The sequence below is a fragment of the Scatophagus argus genome, chromosome 4, assembly GCF_020382885.2.
Source record: "Scatophagus argus isolate fScaArg1 chromosome 4, fScaArg1.pri, whole genome shotgun sequence".
In the NCBI taxonomy this organism is placed as follows: domain Eukaryota; kingdom Metazoa; phylum Chordata; class Actinopteri; family Scatophagidae; genus Scatophagus; species Scatophagus argus.
Window position 1 is genome coordinate 5,626,453 of NC_058496.1, and position 18,283 is coordinate 5,644,735.

General features: G+C 42.3%; 1 protein-coding gene across 15 annotated transcripts in view; it reads right to left on the minus strand.

Annotated features, from left to right (window-relative positions):
• LOC124058133 (multiple C2 and transmembrane domain-containing protein 1-like) overlaps window positions 1–18,283 on the minus strand; it is a 146,738-nt gene that overhangs the window by 46,963 nt on the left and 81,492 nt on the right. For all 15 annotated transcript variants that reach the window (XM_046387055.1, XM_046387052.1, XM_046387053.1 and 12 more), the window contains 8 exons: window positions 16,281–16,445; window positions 15,760–15,890; window positions 14,738–14,924; window positions 8,244–8,337; window positions 3,439–3,541; window positions 2,480–2,582; window positions 1,783–1,884; window positions 1,259–1,333 (listed from right to left, as the gene is read on the minus strand). In XM_046387055.1, coding sequence (XP_046243011.1) covers window positions 1,259–1,333; window positions 1,783–1,884; window positions 2,480–2,582; window positions 3,439–3,541; window positions 8,244–8,337; window positions 14,738–14,924; window positions 15,760–15,890; window positions 16,281–16,445 — 960 coding nt within the window. The remainder of the gene's footprint in view (window positions 1–1,258; window positions 1,334–1,782; window positions 1,885–2,479; window positions 2,583–3,438; window positions 3,542–8,243; window positions 8,338–14,737; window positions 14,925–15,759; window positions 15,891–16,280; window positions 16,446–18,283) is intronic.

The following is an 18,283-nucleotide window of genomic DNA, read 5'->3' on the forward strand; positions in this document are numbered from 1 at the left end:
GTGTGTATAGCATGAGCGTACAGCATGTATTTGTAACACTACAGTAAAGTCCATTATCTGCATGTATGTGTGTTTCTGGGTGGATTTGCATGTGGTTAGGGCTGGCTTGGCTGCTTTGATGCTAGCAGAGAGGACGATTCCTCCTCCTCCTCTATGTATAATTATGTGAAGCTTTTTGTTGCCAAACTGAGGATGACTGTATGGTGTCCTGCTGGGGACACACAGACCCTAAGGACAGCAAGACTGTGAATCATCCATTTCCACGTTTCTTAACGCATGTACTCGATGTACATGCTATACTCCTCTGGGCTCATTATTGCAATAACTGCCTAGATAAGAATATTTAATTTTTCATGAATTATTTCAACAAGGGCCTTGAGTCAATCCTTGAAAACATTTAGAAAAGTCATTTATTCCGTCAAATGTCATAATTACATTTATATGGTTTTGTTTGGCAGGCAGCTTATGTGTTTTTGCTTTTCTTTTCTGTGTGTGTCTGCACACTAAGCAGCAAGCAACAGCAGGGGAGCTGCTACCACACAAAAGAGCCCTCGCGGGGCAATCCCTCCAAAGCAGCCAGTGACATCATCATTGCGAGACGCTGACATGGGTCATCTCTGCGAGTCAGAGGTGAAATGGAGATGAAAAAGGATTCTGCACTTGGGAGAAAAGCGTAAAGTGGGCCGAGACAGGGAGCAACAGAGAAGGCAGAAACAGCGAGGAAAGGGAATAGATGGAGGGCTGACAAAAGGGTGGTATGGGAGCTGGTGTGTGTGTGTGCGCTGGGCAGGGCTGTGCTCGGCTGTGCGTGGCGCAGCACTGTCTGCTGAGCCCAAACGGTCACTCATATGACATGTCTGATGCAGGCCAGCCCCTACTTTTCAGCCTTTTGTGGTGCCGCCACACTGAGCGGCGTGACAATGAAGTGCAAAGCAGCAGTGGCAAAGAAGGCCAACTATAAGGATGGCCAATCTACTTATGCACCCCAGAGCTGACGGCTTGACATTTCTATTCACCACTCAGAGTGGATGTGAGGGACGGGGAGGGGGTGAGAGAAGGGAGAGAAGAGGGAAAAAAAAAAGAAACAAAATGCTGTTTTTCCTTCAATCATTCTGTTGTATCTTGCCCACACAGTTGTTATTCTTTACAAGATGCCACTCTCGAGGCTTGCTGGTTTTGCTCAAGACAGTGAAGTACTGTCGGACATCGATAAAAATGAGGCAGAGGAGTAGAAGATAAGCGCTTGCCACTGATGTACCTGTTTGGACACTCTGGGTTCCTCCTCGATATACTTCTGCTCGATGGGAATCAACGTCCTGAGACCAGCCTTCACCTGGAGGATGGAGTTATAGCACACACAGCATCATAAACAGCAAACGGTGAGAGTGAAGCGACACTGATTTAAATTAACGCGGGGGTGATGATGACAGCGAATTTTGATTATTCTTAAGGTTTTTCTAACACATGCTTAAAGCGTGCCCCATGTCAGGGGCTGAAGAGAGCGGGAGTGAAAGCTGTAAGATGGCCGCCATAGGACACACACAGCGGTGGTGTATGGGCAAACAAAGGCAGTTGAGAGGGAGTCTTGGATAATTAAAGCCAAAACGAGGACGAGGGACAAGGGACGAGGGATGAGATGGAAAGCGAGGGAGGGGGGGACAAACAGAATAAAGACAACAGCAGCGTGGGGGGGTGGTTGCTGGAGAGAATAATGGGGGGTGGGGGGGCAAAATAAAAAAAAAAATCAGGGAGGAGAATCAAAAAAAGCAAAAAAGGACTTACAGCATTAAAAATCACGTCTATTTCGAGAAAGATGACCCCTTTTGTTGGCCCTGTCAGCTCCTTGCTTTTCAAGGCGTAGGCTTTGCGTTCTCCATTTTGGATCTGTGGGAGAGGGACATGACAGGCGTCTGTCTGGCAATACCCGGCTGAATCGGCTCCCCGGGCCACCTTTGAACCCCAGCTGCTGCCGCTGACAGGGAACCCAAAACAACTGTGGCAACTCTGACAAGTACCTGTTCATTACCCACTGCAGCTCGGCTCTGTCAAACAGAAATTAGCTATCCTGGGGAATCATACTCTACGGCAGAGCATAGATATATTAGACACACAGTTCTTTTGCGGGCTATCTATATTTTTTTCAAATATAAGAGACACTCTTCTGTCCTTCTTTTCTTGTCTAAATCGCATCATTCCATCTCTCGATCAGTGTCATTTTCATAGAGTCTCTCATCCCCTCACTTTCTTTTCACCTATCAATCTCTTCTGTTTCTCGGCCTCTCTTCCACTTTTTCTCCTTCCTGTCATCTCTTTTCTCTTTGTGAAATAATAACAGTCTCATCTGTGTAGTTGCAAAAATAACCCCTGCTTTTTATATCTTCCACTGCGTATTTTCATTCTTTCCGTTCCTCTATGTTCTTTCTATTATCCCCAAGGGAAAAAGAAAAAAAATACACACAGAAATCTGCCTTTGACTCACATTTAGTAAAGGAATCGCCACTTTTCCCAGAAAGTCTGCACTTCTGTCTCGGTCCTCATCGTAAACAGTGACCTCGAGTACCGAGTGGATGTCCTTCACGTTACTGGACCACACACAAAGACAATGACACAAACGCCACAATGAAATATGGGCTACACACTCAAACAGTATGAAAGCTATCACATCTTAGAATCTGACAAGCTATGTGACTCCTAACAAATGAATTATATTTAAATACCCTTTATTACAGGCACATAAATGTTTAAAAATCACCATTAACATTTTTTATATCTTTACCACATTACTGCATGAGCTAAGGAGAACTAAAGTGTGAAGCTCAGATGTGTCATCTTTTGAAAACTAGGCTAGCAAGAAGATGGCTGATGTTATGTATAGAAAGGAGGCTATGAGAAAGACGTGCACTCAAAGAAAGACTAAATTAATCAGTCCCATCCCTGGGAATTCACAAGTTTGAATTCACATGTATTGCCTCATATATAGAGGAAATTATGTGGAGTCAGAACTACACTAACATTTAACAATAGCCCTGGTAAAACTATACGTTAAATAAAATATTTTTCAGAGAATGAAAAATGTCATAAGATTTCTTTTTATCTTATGTTAATGTGTTCATGTATTTTTTTTTTTTTAAGGAATACAAGATATTTTAAAACGCTATTAAATAAAAAGTTGTATTCAAAAGTCATTCACAGTTAAATAAAAACTGTGATTAATATATATTTTTCATGTTCAAATTGGCAGAATTCATTTTTAAAATCACAAAAACACAATGTTATCAATTTAAATCTATTTGATTAATATTATATGTGGCTGTTACTTTGACTTCCCCAGTGTTTAATTCAGTAACTCATGTTGGTTAAAATGAAAATCAATTGTTATTTTTATTATTGCAAACAAACTGTATGTGTCTGTTTACTGGCATTGTAAAAGCCACTCACAAAGTGAAGACCTTGTTCCACTCTGGGTTGAGGTTTTTGTAGACCGTGTGCGTCTGCAGCCGATCGTTACTCAGCTCCACCACACAGAATGGGTCACTTTTACCTGCACAGGACCAATAAAAACAAAAACTGATAAAACGGACTGACATATATACAGTAGATACTAAACTATGGTTAGCTTGAGGTTTCAAGGAACGTGAGAATCTTAAGTAATTCCTTTTGTCTCATATCATTCAGACAGATGGTGTATGGCATCATATCCTTATACCACAGGACAGCTCAAACGCCCTGGACTTATCACAGCTGTAATATGAATCTTTCATTTCTAGCCCCAATGCGGTATATGTCATTAAACAGTATATCAGTTAAAGTGCTGCAAGCCGTTTCTATCAACACCTTGGGAACATGGACAACTAGAAGATAAGCTCCAGGACAACCGTGCCCTGGGCAGCCACAAGCAGCGGCTGGGGGGGTGAAAAGGGAGAGAGAAGACTTAGAGAATGGATAGTGCAGAGAAGACAGAGGGCGACGGGGCTCTGAAGGCCAGAGAAGTTCAAAGTAGAAGATAAAGACAGCCGAGCAGGGGTGTGAGAAACACAGCAGCTCCACGATTAGCGAGTCCTAGCGAGTGGTGAGACGGCAACGGCGAAGTGAAAAAAAAAAAAAAAAAAGAGTGAAAGCTAGAGGAATATGAGAATAAAATGACGAAAGACTGACAGAGGAAACATTTCCTCTCCATCCTTTCTGCTTTGTTCTACTGACAGCAATGTAAATTAATAAATACTGAGGTTTTTAGCCATTAAAATTGAAATTTAACTCCTGTGTTTATTACAATGTGTTTCATACACTGGTGGCAAAACAAGTTTGATCAATAAAACACAAGTGACATTTTACAGTAATGACACTTATCCAAAATGTAGATTTACACTATAAATCACTGGAAAAACTCACATATGACATATGAAATAATTTGAGTGGCTTGTCGCTGCCAAATGATAAAACTTTAATCCACTATGTGAGAACTTTAAAGACCCTGTTATAAAACATGGATATGATATATGGTTCACTGTAAATCATATTCATTAATGCTAATTCATTCCAACAAAACTTTCAATTCAGAATTTACTACTGTTATGTAACTGCGTAGAGAGAGACGGAGAAGGAACAAACATAACCACAGAGTTATTTCCTCCTCCTGAGAATTGCATAGTGTACTATAATAATCAAAACCAGTAATGTCCTATATATTCTCCATTTGTTTACTAACATCTCACATTTCAATTTCTTTGTACACAGAAAGGAGAGAGACCAGCTCCCCACGCCTGCCAGCCCACCTCCCTTCGATTGCCTCAAAATGAACTAAAAACAACAAAACTCTTAATTCTGCCTTTGATCATTATTTTTTATTAAAACTGTTGGGAGCCGTTGTGCTGTTTGTTCAAGCTTATCACTTGAAAAGGCTGGGTCAGGAAGTTTAAAAAAAAAAAAACGTCCCACACGAATTCCTGTGGAAAATATTGAGTATACTGAAATATTAGTAAAGAGCAGCGATGTTGCATAATCAGACTCAATAAAGTTGGGATTGAGTTCAAAGCCCCCTGCTGTATTTGTGCATGTGCTTGTGTATGCCCATCTGTGTGTGTCTGAGTGTCATTGATTGGTGTGATTTTCTTCAAATGTTGTGACAAGGGCAGGACATTTAGTGGGTGTGCAAAGTAAATGTCACCGTGATCAATGCTGAGCTGTAGGTGTTGCCTTTCATATCTGTTTGTGGCGCTCTATTGATGTAGAGTGTTTGAAGTGGATATTGACAGCTACGACTCCTACGACAGGAAATAAGATACATTAAAATAGACAAAAGACAATGGACCCAAGAGCCTATTTCTCAATGCAAGTCGCTGTACACTGTTAGCATTATAAATTGCTTGTATAGCATATAAACTGTTGTATGAAAACACAAATGGAGCCATTCTAAATACAGACAAAAACTTATTTTAAAATTGCAAAAACACTTCATCTTGGCAGTTTCATTCAATATTTTTACAGAAGTGAGTATCTGAAATTATCCTGCAGCTTCCATAGCATAAACGATTACGATTTTGTCCTCACAAATCAAGTCAGATTAAATTTAACTGCAATCACCCAATTAAAGAGATGGAAATTATTTCTGCAGAACCCCGTCCCTCCCCCATTTTCGCTCTAATATTCTGGTTTTAATGACATGGCAGGCTGTGTTGCCGCAGAGAGCCAGTTGTCGTTGGTGATGAACTTTCACCTTATTGGCCGCCAGCACCAGAGGCGGCTGTCTTAACCAATTACACGCTCAGGCTCGAGAACCACTCGGAGATCACACAGGTAATGTCCGAGCAAAGCTCCTCCCCCGCCTCTGGGTCCCGTCTCTGCAGCTCTGGAAGAAGGTCTGCAGAAAGAAGCGGGCTCAAACTCATTTCAGGGTGCCCTGAGATAAGTGTGGAGGATGGATACAGTACACAGACGAGGGAGCGTGCTGTAATTGCCTCTCAGGAAGCTTAGAGTTAGTGAGAAGTTTGAATTCGGAGAAGGATCCCGTGCTTTCACGTATAATCACAATTAATTATGGTTCAGGCTTTAAAATGGAAATCGTGCAATTTTGTTGCATTTATTTTCCATTTCTTCGTCATTTTTTATAGGCTATACATGATTATCTACAGCATTCCTCCAAGTATCAAGTGATGAAGGGAAAAATCTGCACCTAACAAGTAGAAGACATCCACATATGCTGTGGTACTGCTGCTGCATGTGCATGTGTGCTACTATTGAAATGTTCCAACAGTATAGCATCCACTCAGAGGGACAAGAGCTGGCAGACAAAAGGGATTGTTGGTTTTAGAGACTATTTTCAGTTATCCTACTCGGGCTGGAGAGCAGCTACTCCACAAAAACACTTCAATTAGAGAGAGAGAGATGGCCAGAGAGGAGAGAGGAGAGAGGAGGAGGAGGAGGAGGAGGAGGAGGGGAAAAGACAGGAGACAGGCAGCGTGAATGGGAGAGAGACACTGAACTCTTTCTCTGACCTCCTCTCTGTCTGTCTGTCCGTCTGTTTCTCTCTCACCTTGTTCTTGACCCTCTCTTGGTCTGAGCTGTTAAAATAGGGTGTTCGTGTGGTGAGAGCTCTTATGTGGCTCTTACGGAGCTATTGTTTCTGCCAGTGACACACACACACACACACACACACAGAGAGCATCAAACTCAAAACAGGAATAAGCCATCTAGAAATAACCCTTCGCCTGTCTCTTATCTGTATCAGCTTACCTACTGTATCCATCTTTGTACACCCGCTGAAAGAAAACATTTTCCGCTGAACAACAGAAACATACTAGATACAGATCTATTTGACTGTAACAAAAAAGTTATGTGTGAAAACCCACATGTGACCCCAAAGTCCATTTGTGTGTGTGTGAATACATACAGATATGAAAACATCTTCAGCTGTACTCTGCTTATAGTATGTGAAATCCAAGCTTTCCATGTGAAGTGCACATGGCAGGCAGCACATGTGGAAAAAACATTTCTCCCATAAATCAAAACTTTCAAAAAAAAACTTATTCTTGATTAAAAACTGACCCATTTCATGATGTCAGACACTCTATAAAAGGATGTTTGTTGTGTGTTTTCAAATCTGACATTTGACATCAGTTTTATATTTAATATAATTGCTTTCTGTGTAAAATTTTAGCCCTGCACAGCACCACAGCACATGCTGCACTTGCACCGTGGCATAAGCCTGTGGTAATAATTTAAAATCGCCACAGTGTGTAAAGGCACCGCTTGGAAGTCACACACATTCTCTATGACCACGCCCAACCGACAAAGACAAAGACAAAGGCAAACAAACAGCCAATGAACACTAGATTTCCATAGGTTTACTCTTCTTTTTTTTCCATAAGGATGCATGACGCTCAGACTGAATGATGAGCTCTACAATGAGGTCACAGAGCAAATTTCTGCTCCGAGTGAAATACAAGAGCCAGAGAGCCATTAGCCCTGCACTCCAGCTGCTCCGGTCGCTCCACGCAATAACCTAAATCAACCAGCTCCACTCCGCATTGGCTAATGGGACTGTGGCTCTTTCAAATGGAGAAAAACTCCAGTCTCTTTCTCACACACATTCACGCACACACATTTCGTTCTCTGTCTACTAGATAATACAGAGTGAAAAACTAGGCCTGTCCACTGTAGACCTAATTAAAAGTAAGAATTAATGGAGAATGGAGGATTCAGAGAGAGCAAGCAGAGAAAGAGCGGGAGGAGGGAGGAGGAGGGCGAGAGATTTGTTGGTTCAAATATGTACTTTTTCTCTATTATTCAAATGAGCAGCCTGCATCTTTGCTAAAAATGCAGAGACAAATTTAGCGTCCTGCACAAAGTAGACTTTAACTCTCTCTGAGGAGTCTCGCAGAGGATCATCCCTTAAACAAAAATTACACTCTGACTTTAAATATGAGTAGATTTATGGCAGACTGCCGGCATAGGAAAACGTGCCACAGAAATTGCTCAATGTCTAGAGTTATTTTAAGCAAAAAAAATGCTCTTGAAATGGATAATATTTCCTGTCATCTTCTTGGTAGTGTTCATTCTGATAGTTAAGTACAAACAAAATTGTAACACAACAACAAAAATGGAGGCCTATTTGTCAGATTATTTTTTTAAAAGTGTCAACATCTGACCATGAACACAAGAGTGAAAAAATAAGACAAAATGTTTACATTTTAACAGTGTGTACAGGTTACAGCCCCTTTGTTTGCACACAAGTTCACTGTTCTTACCTGTGACATCTGCTGCCATCAGTCCCTCGGCCCTGATGACCTTCACCTGCACCACACCGACATCTTTCAGGTTGTGGAAGGACCTCCACGCGCTCTAAAACATCACAGGAACAGGGGTGAAAGGTCAGAGAGGGTGTCAAATTAGCACCGAAGAGAAAGTCGGGTCAATAGCCTGACATTTCATTAAGAGAGGAAAGGCTAGAACATGTCCTTTAACAGTCCTTATTTGAAAATGCAGAGCTGGCATTTATAGTCCAGTCTAACAGAGGATAAATGGCCAAATTTAATTTCACTTAATAGCTGTGCTCGTCTGTTTGAAATGTTTCCTAACTTCCTTCTTTTTTAGAAAAGGTGAAACTTCACTGATTTTTGTAGAGATGAAAAGCCACGCAGAATGACACAGAATGCATAACAAATCTGTCTTATGAACTGTACACAATTCACTGTTTTGTGCTTTTCCATTAATTGTTACCCTCAAAAAGTTATTCACACTGAAAAGAGTTTCCAGCTGGGTCTTCCTGAAAGAGGAGTGTCAGTCTGTTGTGGCAGAAAATGTTTGTATGCGATACAAGCACCCTCTCACTATCCCTAACATGAGTAAAATGCAGAAATTGTAATATAATTTCACATTTCAATGTGTATCATTTTGTGAAATGTCTGTTGTTGGTTTTTTTTAACCCCATGCTGACTGGTATTTCCTTTTTTGTTATGTGTAAGATAAAAAAGAGGTGTTAAGAGGGAGTGTGAGTGGGAGCAGAGAAAGATGAGAGACAAAAGTGAAATACATGCAATATAAACAACAGCGAAAGTCCTGGAACAACCACAAATCTGTATATGTTCAATATACTGCGTAATACAACAGGATTATGAGGAAAACATGTCAGAAATTACAGAATAATTTGCATCTTACTGATATTACTGTGTCTGTAAGGGGCTCGTTGTGAACTGTCTACATTTCCGTTTGTGTTTTTGTTTGCTTAATAGAGAGACAGAACAGTCTAAGGCTGACAACATAATCAGAAAAATACTGTGGTGAGCAGACACATCCAGTGAAGCGTAACTGGCAGTGATATCATAGTTAAGGCAAACACAAGTGCTGACCTTCACACACAATTTCCAGTTTACACAACAGCCAAACAACACTGGAAAAAAAACACCAAGTGTGAATAAAGTGAAGCACACAAGTTTAGTCACACGTGTACCCTCTCCTACGCTTACAAACAAAGTGAAGAGGTGCCATGAGGCCCTGTGATTGTCGGAAATGAGAAGGCAAGTACTGTATGTACCAATTTCTTAATAACCAGGAGAAAGGATGATGAGTGTGTAAAAACTAGTCTGTAAATCTGCAGAATAAAGTGAGACCTGTGGAGATCAACAACTGGGCCATGAGGCAGAGACACACACTGACACACACGCACACAATCATACGGTCATGCCCCAAATACTCCGGTATAAACACATACACAGAAAACCTACACTGAGGCCAAACTGAGTAGCATGTCGGCGTGCCTTAAAAGCAGAGTGGAAATGCACTTCACTTCAATTTATTTCTCTCTCTCTGGCAATAACCCCTTCCATCCCCACAGGAGTAATTATAATTTAAATTTCAGAGTCAGGGCCAGGCTACAGACTTAATTCATTATTACCAACTCTGTCAGACTCTGCCTGTTTCCAGCGATATCATTGTCCAAAAGCTCTCTAAAGGAGATGAGAGGGGAGAGTGCGTGAAAGAAAGAGAGGGGGAAAGAGAGGATGTGAAAGAGGGAAAAAGAGAGAGGGAGAGAGGGGACAACTCTCAATTTTAAGGCACGATTTCTCTGAAGATACAGCGGCTTGTTGTGATTATTGGGGAGCAGCTAAGAAGAGAGGCGCAGGGAGAGAGGGAGTCAGGGAGTCAGGGAGAGGGCACGGGGGAGGCAACAGAGGAAGAGTCAAGGGCAAACCAATGGCTGTCTAGTTAGGATGTTAGTGCAGAACACGTAATGATGCCGACGGCCCAGCTGGGAACTGAAAGGAATACTTTTTTAATACTGACCAAAATGCATCTGTACCAACAAGTATCAAAAATTACACCAAAAGCTGGCAATCAATGTCTCGTCACACTGATAATCCTGTTTACTCATTATTTAATTAGATATTCACAGGCTTGCATTGGAATTAGACTTGGACTGTATTTTGTTTAGGCAAAGTTCCTGTTCAGCTGCTCGTGTTTGCACATTTGAGAAGTTTGGCTTCTTTTGTTAAATGGATTTTATTTTTATATGCATCCATACTGATACACAGACAAACAAATGGCACAGAGATGCAACAAAGAAAATGAATTACAAAATTATGTCTTTAATGTATGGATGCAGAGATATTTCTTCACCCCCAACCCATTATCCACACTCCATCCCTTCCTCCCACCATACAGCCTCCCTGAGGGGACATTTACGGTTCAGCCTCAATCCATGATTGCTGGTGAGAACACACCCATCCTCCACAAGGATTCAAATCCTCATCGGAAAGATAGACAGCAAAAGATGGAGAAGACCGTCAAACAGACAGGTAGAGATGAAGGGAGGCCAAGACCAACCCCGCCCCCTTCATTTAGGTTTCCCCATAGCCCCTCATCAGCATGCAGGTGGAATGACGGGGAAAAGGAGGAGATGAAAAGGAGGGATGAACAGAGGAGAGAATGGGAAAATGGAAGGACGAAGTTGGCTTTCATAAAACAAACCCCCTCTGTCTGTGATTGACATCTTGTCTCTGTGACATCTTCTTCCCGTCTCTGTCACGCTCAACAGACGCACAAACGAATCGAGCTTATGACTGACGCTGTCATCTTTGCATCGTGTCACCTCTCATCAGCGTTGCATGTAACATTTCACACACGAAAGCATCTGCCCAGCAGCCGCTCAGTTCAAGGGACATTTAATCAAATGACTGTGAAATGCTCAAACACAATCCCAGTGCTAACAACTTCCTCCAGTTCCCACTCCTGCTCATCAACTCAAGATCAGTGTGAGTCTCTGCACCTCCTACACCACACTGCAGCACCCTTGTCTCACTTCCTGTTCAGGTTGTGTCCTTTCTCTTCACCTTAGAGCAGTGCACCAGAGTGGGTGGGAGAGGTACTGCAGCTGTGTGTGTGTGTGTGTGTGTGTGTGTGTGTGTGTGTGTGTGTGTGTGTGTGTGTGTGTGTGTGTGTACATGCAGGGGTGGCTGGTGAAGTGCCACCACTTCAGCGGAGGTCACAATGTCCTCCTTCTCTCACCCACCCATCTTGCGGCCACCTTAGGCCCATTAAGAGCCATTAGTGTGTGTGCTCCTTTGCCGTCATAATGCATAAATCTCTTCCTCTCCTTTCCCCTCTCTCCCTCACTCCCTCTCTACTTCTGGGAAATAGTAATTAGGGATGAAGGAAAGGTTACGGCGAGCAGTAGTACATCTAAGGTAGTTGTCACTAAGTGTATTGCACCGTGTTGCATATAGCTCTGCCATCAGCTGCATTCAAAGGAGTTTGCAGTGGAAAATCATGTGTACTCATTCACACGCACGCACACGGTACATGAAAGTGTACAGAGGCACTCACAAGGCTGGCAGAGACACACACACAAAGCCATCACAATGCAGAACAGCTAGAATGAGAGAGACATTAATGAGCTCTGCGCTAGCATCAGATCCCAGCACTCAGGTGCCTATTATCAGCCTTCTTCAATGGCCGCAGATTGGAATGAGGGAAAAACACCTGCCAAACACAGCACAGTGACCTCACCATGACCACATAAGGTGTGATGTGTGTGTGTGTGTGTGTGTGTTCTAGGATTTAAAATCAGTAATATATTCCCTTAGATTCAGGTTATTAAACTGAGTGTGTGTCACAGGTGTGTGTCTGTTTGTTTGTTTTTTGAGCAGTGTGGGCCACGGTGCTGACGGTTGGGTTGAGAAAAGGATTTCGACTGTCATCTCTTCCTAATTCTCATGATTTGCGAAGGAATCTGCTCTTTACAGCTGTGACGATGACAATGCGGTACTCGTGTAAGTGTGTTTTTAAGATAGCTTACGCAGGAAGGTAGTGTTTTTGCATGTGTCTGTATGTGTGTGCCTGTTTGTGATTAGCAGTAGTGGATGCTTTACGCAGGGTTGTGCCGGACAGCTGATTTCAAGCTGATAATACCAGTCAGTAGAAAAAATGTGCCCAGCACAACCTACACCTGCACATTCACACAGGCACACACACTGGGCAGATTAGTGGGCTTTGAGCAGCACTGTTATGCATTAGTGGTGGTACTTGGTCTTATCAGTGCTCTTTGATAAGGTACATCTTTATTAAATTTTCCTACTGAAAGACAGCCAGTCTGGGGAAAAGGAATATGTTAATAGGCAGAGACCATTCAAGTCTTCTAACCCGACCTCACTGTGCCCCTCCATCTGCAACCCCCCCCACCCCACCTTCCTCCACCCTCTATCTCTCCATCCCTTCATCTAACGGGAGGGCCACAGTGGCGACAGACAAAGAGCCGAGGCTGCTGGGAGCGCGGAACAGAGATGGGGAGTGCAGGAGAGAGGAGGCAGGGAAAGAGGAGGGCGAAGGAAGGAAAATGTCTCGCCTTCAACCGAGCAGAAAAACAGGGTCTGCACAAGTTGTGAGAAAGGTGAAATAGCTTTTTCTTTTCATTTTACACGCCTTCCCTTCCCGGTGCAACCCTCATCCTTTACCTCTCGCCCCCTATTACACATACTCACACAAACACACACACACATACACTCAGGCGCCCCGTCCTCATTTTGTGGCTGTGAGGAGAAGCACAGCATGTGTGTGTGTCTCAGTCCTAGAGCTCCCCCCTCTGATCTTGTGTGGTTGCTGCAGCGCGGAGCAGAGTGACCGACCTCCCATGGCTAGCCAATAAGGCACCGCCGCAGTTATGTAGGTCGTGGCACCCGTGTTTGGCCTGTGGAGCCTCGCCGCTGGTGCCTATGCACACACGGAAAGACGCACACGCACACACACACCAGCTGGAGAGTATGGTTAACTTTATTTAGAACAAAGACAGCTTCTTACTGTACTGTGCACTAATGTGAACACACATGAGCAGTATACACACACATGAAAGCGTGTAACTAAGTGGTGCCCATGGGAAAATATGTTCCTGTAACTCTCCTAGACAATTAAGATGTAATTGTGCAATGGTGATAAAACAAATCTAGATTTAGTGTTGTTAACTTCTAAATTAAACTAAAAAACATTAGATGAACAAATATCTTACATTTTCCAATACAATAAGCCATGACTGAAAGCAAAAGGCTGCAGCACTGCGTGATAACATCACAGAACATTCTGGATGATGAGCGGAGAAATGTCTCACGTCAAGGCTGTCGAATGAAATGTATTGAAAGTGTGTGAGCATGTGTGTGAGTGTCTCTTTGTAAGCGAGGAGTGAGTATGACAGGGTGTGAAGGGTTAACTAGGCTAAGACAAAGAGAGTGAAACCATTGTGTTGAGTGGAGGGCCTCTGGAGCAGATGGGGCCTTTGGGTCTCTCTTTTTCACTCGCTCTCTCGCCCTCCAATATCTACTCATATCAGTGACGACTGGCTAACAAGAAAGACATTTTAAATGTAAATAAATGAGCTTGCATGCATTAATCATATATGCACAACTCACTGCAGGATGCTGATGCAAATACAGCACAATACTGGTGGTGCAAATCATAGCAACAAAAACAAACCAGCCGTGTGAGCCTCCGTCTTTTCCAAACAGTTGGTCCAGCTTGTCTCAGTAGTGCCTTTAAGACACTTGTCATCTCTCTTCCCTGACCTCTGAACCATCGTGTTTCTTCCTTCCTTTCCCTTTCAGCTCTCCTCTCTTCTGACTCCAAACCACAGCTGCATCTTGGTGAAGTTAATTTCAAATATCTGCACAATTGCTTTAGTAAGATGCATTCTTCTTGATGAATGAGCAAGATTCTTCATAAACTGAGACTTTATGACAATCAGAAGTCTGATGATAAATGCATGAGGGAGTTGTTGTTTGACGCATCAGTGTGACTCATGACACAAAAGAAACAAAACTTTTCTTTGTCTTTGTGACTCGGATACAGTGACGTGCATCACACAGTGCTCAATCAAAGGAAGAAGGCACGGTATCAGATATACGGTCAATCAGTAACACAGCATGAAATCTGTTCGAGCTGTGCGTCAAGAACTGATGAAAGGAAAATATGAAGCATGTGGATTTTGAGTAGTTAAAGATTAAAGAGAAAGGGAACTTTGGCATACTGGTTATTGTGGGGTTGTAGTCACGCGATCTCCTTAAGGTTCGATGTTTTAATAGCATTTTGTGTTTCAAAGAGCAGTCGACAACACAGTAAAGATGGGCGTGTATAGAAAGGTCTTTCTGATGTTTAGGTCTTTTAGATGACTCCTCATACGTTGGGTATTTTTCTCACAAAAGTATTAACACAGAATAACCAAAACGTAAACCCACACACACAAACAATGAAACTAACTCACATATCTCTGCATGATCTGGTGTCTCTCATGCGGGTCGTCCAGCATGTTGACGGACAGGTCTGAGATGGAAACGGCGGCGGAAGCGGTGAGTGTAACCAGCAGCACCAGCACGCCTTCACCTTCTTCCAGTGGCAGGTCCAGCTTGTGTGTGTGTTCTTTACTGAGGAGCGACAGGTCAATGGTACACCTGAAGTGCCCACACACGCACAAACAAATTGAAATCGAGACAAAGTTACAGAATTAGTGAAGTGAACATTTTGCGGGGAAGCTGACTACGCTTGAACGCAGGCGCACAATTAAAGACAAAAACAAGAAAGGCTTAAGTAGTAAATAAAGACTAAACTTAAAGAAATGCTAGTGTAGCCATTTTGGGGCTCAAGTTTGCTGAAAAACTGCAATGTAATAATGTAATTATTATCACAAAACGTATATGAAGAGGCACTTCATACAGACGTCTCCGAGTTTTATAATCTCATCAACACAAATTTTTGAACATCGCACGCTGGTGTGGAGCACAGCACCAGCAACTGCTTAGTAACAGCACATAGCAAATATCACGTATGCAGGATATAAGCAACTGCAAACTACTAGATGACACAATTAAACCCTTTTAGTAAGCACTTGAGGGATCTCCTCTTGACAGAATCGATTTTCTTTCATGGACCTAATCTAACTCCAGTTAATATCAAGGAAAGCCAATAGTAATTATTGGACTTGGGTCACAGATTTCAAAGCAAAGGCTTCCTCGAGCACCTCCATTCTAATGAAAAGCTAGATATACGGCCTTTACCCATGGGAAAATAGCCAGTATTTGCCTTTAAACTTTAAATTTGCAGAGGGATGCTATGGATATGCTCATGGATACTGGATGGGCCCTACCCTTGTTGTTTTGGGAATTGTACTAAAAGTCAAAATAGCTTTAATTTTGTCAAGCTGCACCTGTTCTACCTATATAATTTAAAAAATATTGAGACAGCAACATATCCTGAATGATGCACGCACACTGATGAAAACCACTGTACCTTCCCATGAAGTCATCCTTCTTGCCAGCATCTTTGTCCCAGACTGTAATGTCCACAAAGCCTCCCTGCTCTTCATACAGGTGGAAGTCAAACTGCTCTCTCCACTGGGGGTTCAGTGTTTTGGGAATTGTCTGAGTAAACACCATAAGGAAAAACATTGTTTGTCTCAGCTGTTCTCTGTATGAGAAACCTACGATACGTACAGTACATATAAGCTGATGCAGCTAATAAAATATTAACCATTGACAGTCTATGTGAACCAAAACTCATCACATCTTTACGATAGAGTGAAAAGGGCTGATGATTGCACAAATGCAGAAAAGCAGTTATGAAAATTTATTATGTGAGTGATTAGAAATATATATTTATTCTAGCAAAAAGAGCATCAAGGGAGCAAATGCTCCTATTGGTCCAAGACGTACACAGTAGACGTGCTTGTATACACATATAAAGAAGTTTAGTCTGAATGCCTGGTGCCACCAGACAAACCTAAAAATATTTTCACACAGGTGTGTGTTCACCTTGCTCTTGTACTTCTGGTGCCCCATCCTGAATTTGACATAGGGGTCACTGAGGCCGTTGGCATCCATGGGCTGCAGGTTACGACCTTCTATCAGACTGATGCTGACTATACCTCGCCACAGCTGGGCTTTCCTGTGCACATCTGACAGACGCATACTCTGATACTGCACGCACACACACACATTCAAAGAAACATTTACACACGCACACACACATACACACACATTTATACATATGCAAGAATGTCCCACAAAATAAAACAAACACATACATTAATCAACTCCAAGATAGCACGATGGCTTTTGTATGCTTTGTCAAGAGGAAAATAACCAAAACAAAACACGTCAAGACAACACAGAGAAGAGCAGGCAAAACACACAAGATAACACTTAACATAAAATGAGATAACAAAAAACAATTTTACCCCTGAGATGTGAGCTCACCTTATAGAACATCAATGTATTATCAAGCATAGTATGCAGTCAGCTTAAGTCTAAAACCTTGAACAATTCCTTGGAAAAGCCTGAAACGCCTTCATTGTCGGTAGCAACAGTACTGTAAAACACGCCTTCAGAGCGTCTACTAAGAATCTGCTGCAGACAACACAGCTCACGGTCTGCACAAGAATGTATACATGACTGCATCAGCTTGGTCTTTGTTGTACAAATTCTTAATATAATAATACAAAATAAATAATATGAGGAGAGTAATTTGCAGACTGCTTTATCCAAAACAGGTTGACCACTAAGAAGCTGTTGCAGTTTAACTCTGTAAATTTCTTAAACCCTCCGGCTGTAGTGTAAGCTGACAGGACTGCAAATTCAGATTGATGATTCTCCATATATTTAGTATTTTTTTCCCCCCCTGCAGTTTTCTCAGCACTTACAGGCCTATTTAACCTCTCTTTGAATCATGTCAGTATCCTTCACTAAAACAAAGAGCAGGGTGTTTATTTGTCAAACAAATACACCCCTCTCTTTCTCCTCTCTCTCCTTCTTTCTGCCTTTTCCTCTCCTCCTTCCTCGTTAGGGAGAATTTATTAGCATAGCTTTTGTTTTGCGGGTGAATTTCATTAAACTCTGAACAAACCCTGCCTCACAAGCGCAGGCCTTTGATCTGGAGATGGAGCCTCTTAATTTCCATTCTCCAGACATTAAACAATGCGAATGGCTCCCTGCAATATAGCCAACTTCTAATACAGCAACTCCCACATCTTTCATTTCTCCTGCTCAATTGCTGCTAACACATACTGTATGCTAATGATGAGAGGTCACTGTTATGTCCTCCTCAAGCACAATCCTAATTGTTGCCTTGTTTTTGTTGCTAGATAATTCTTGTTACAGAAAACCATAGGTTATCAGGATTGGGAGTCCACATCCCACTGTGCTCTGGATCATGCACAGAGATGTTCGGAGGAGGAAAGTCTTATAAGAGATGTTAATATTCAATATAAAATGAATACACCCTTGAATATGGTTCAACTTTTGCCAACCCTTTGGAAGAAGAAAAAACATGTTTGAAGTGCCAAGATAAGCATTTTGCCAAGTGGTGAAGTTAGAAAGACCTGGATTTTATATGCCTCTGACTCATAATTATTATCTAAAACTACTTCCTGAATAGTTTGCTTCTTCTACTGTGGGTTCAACATTCATTGATGCTTCATTAAAAAGAAGTGGTTGTGTAAAAATAACCGTGCACTGTATGTTGTCGAGCACGGAGGCAGGGAGGCACTCAGGAGCAGTGCCTTTTTTGGTGGGGTAGCACAGTAGCTAGTTAGTTAGTGTTTGAGCTAATTCCCGAGTCACAGGCGGGGTGGCCCAGTTTGGAGGCTTCAAAGGCATGGTTTGGGGAAGCACGATGCAGCAGGACGTCTGCCCAGCTCCGACCAAGCACACTTAAAATGTGTCTCCTGGTGCATACCAAACTTTTCACTGTTAGTTAGAGCCTCTGGGCACAATTTAGTAGATTTAAAGTAAACACATCGGACACATGAGCAAATAAA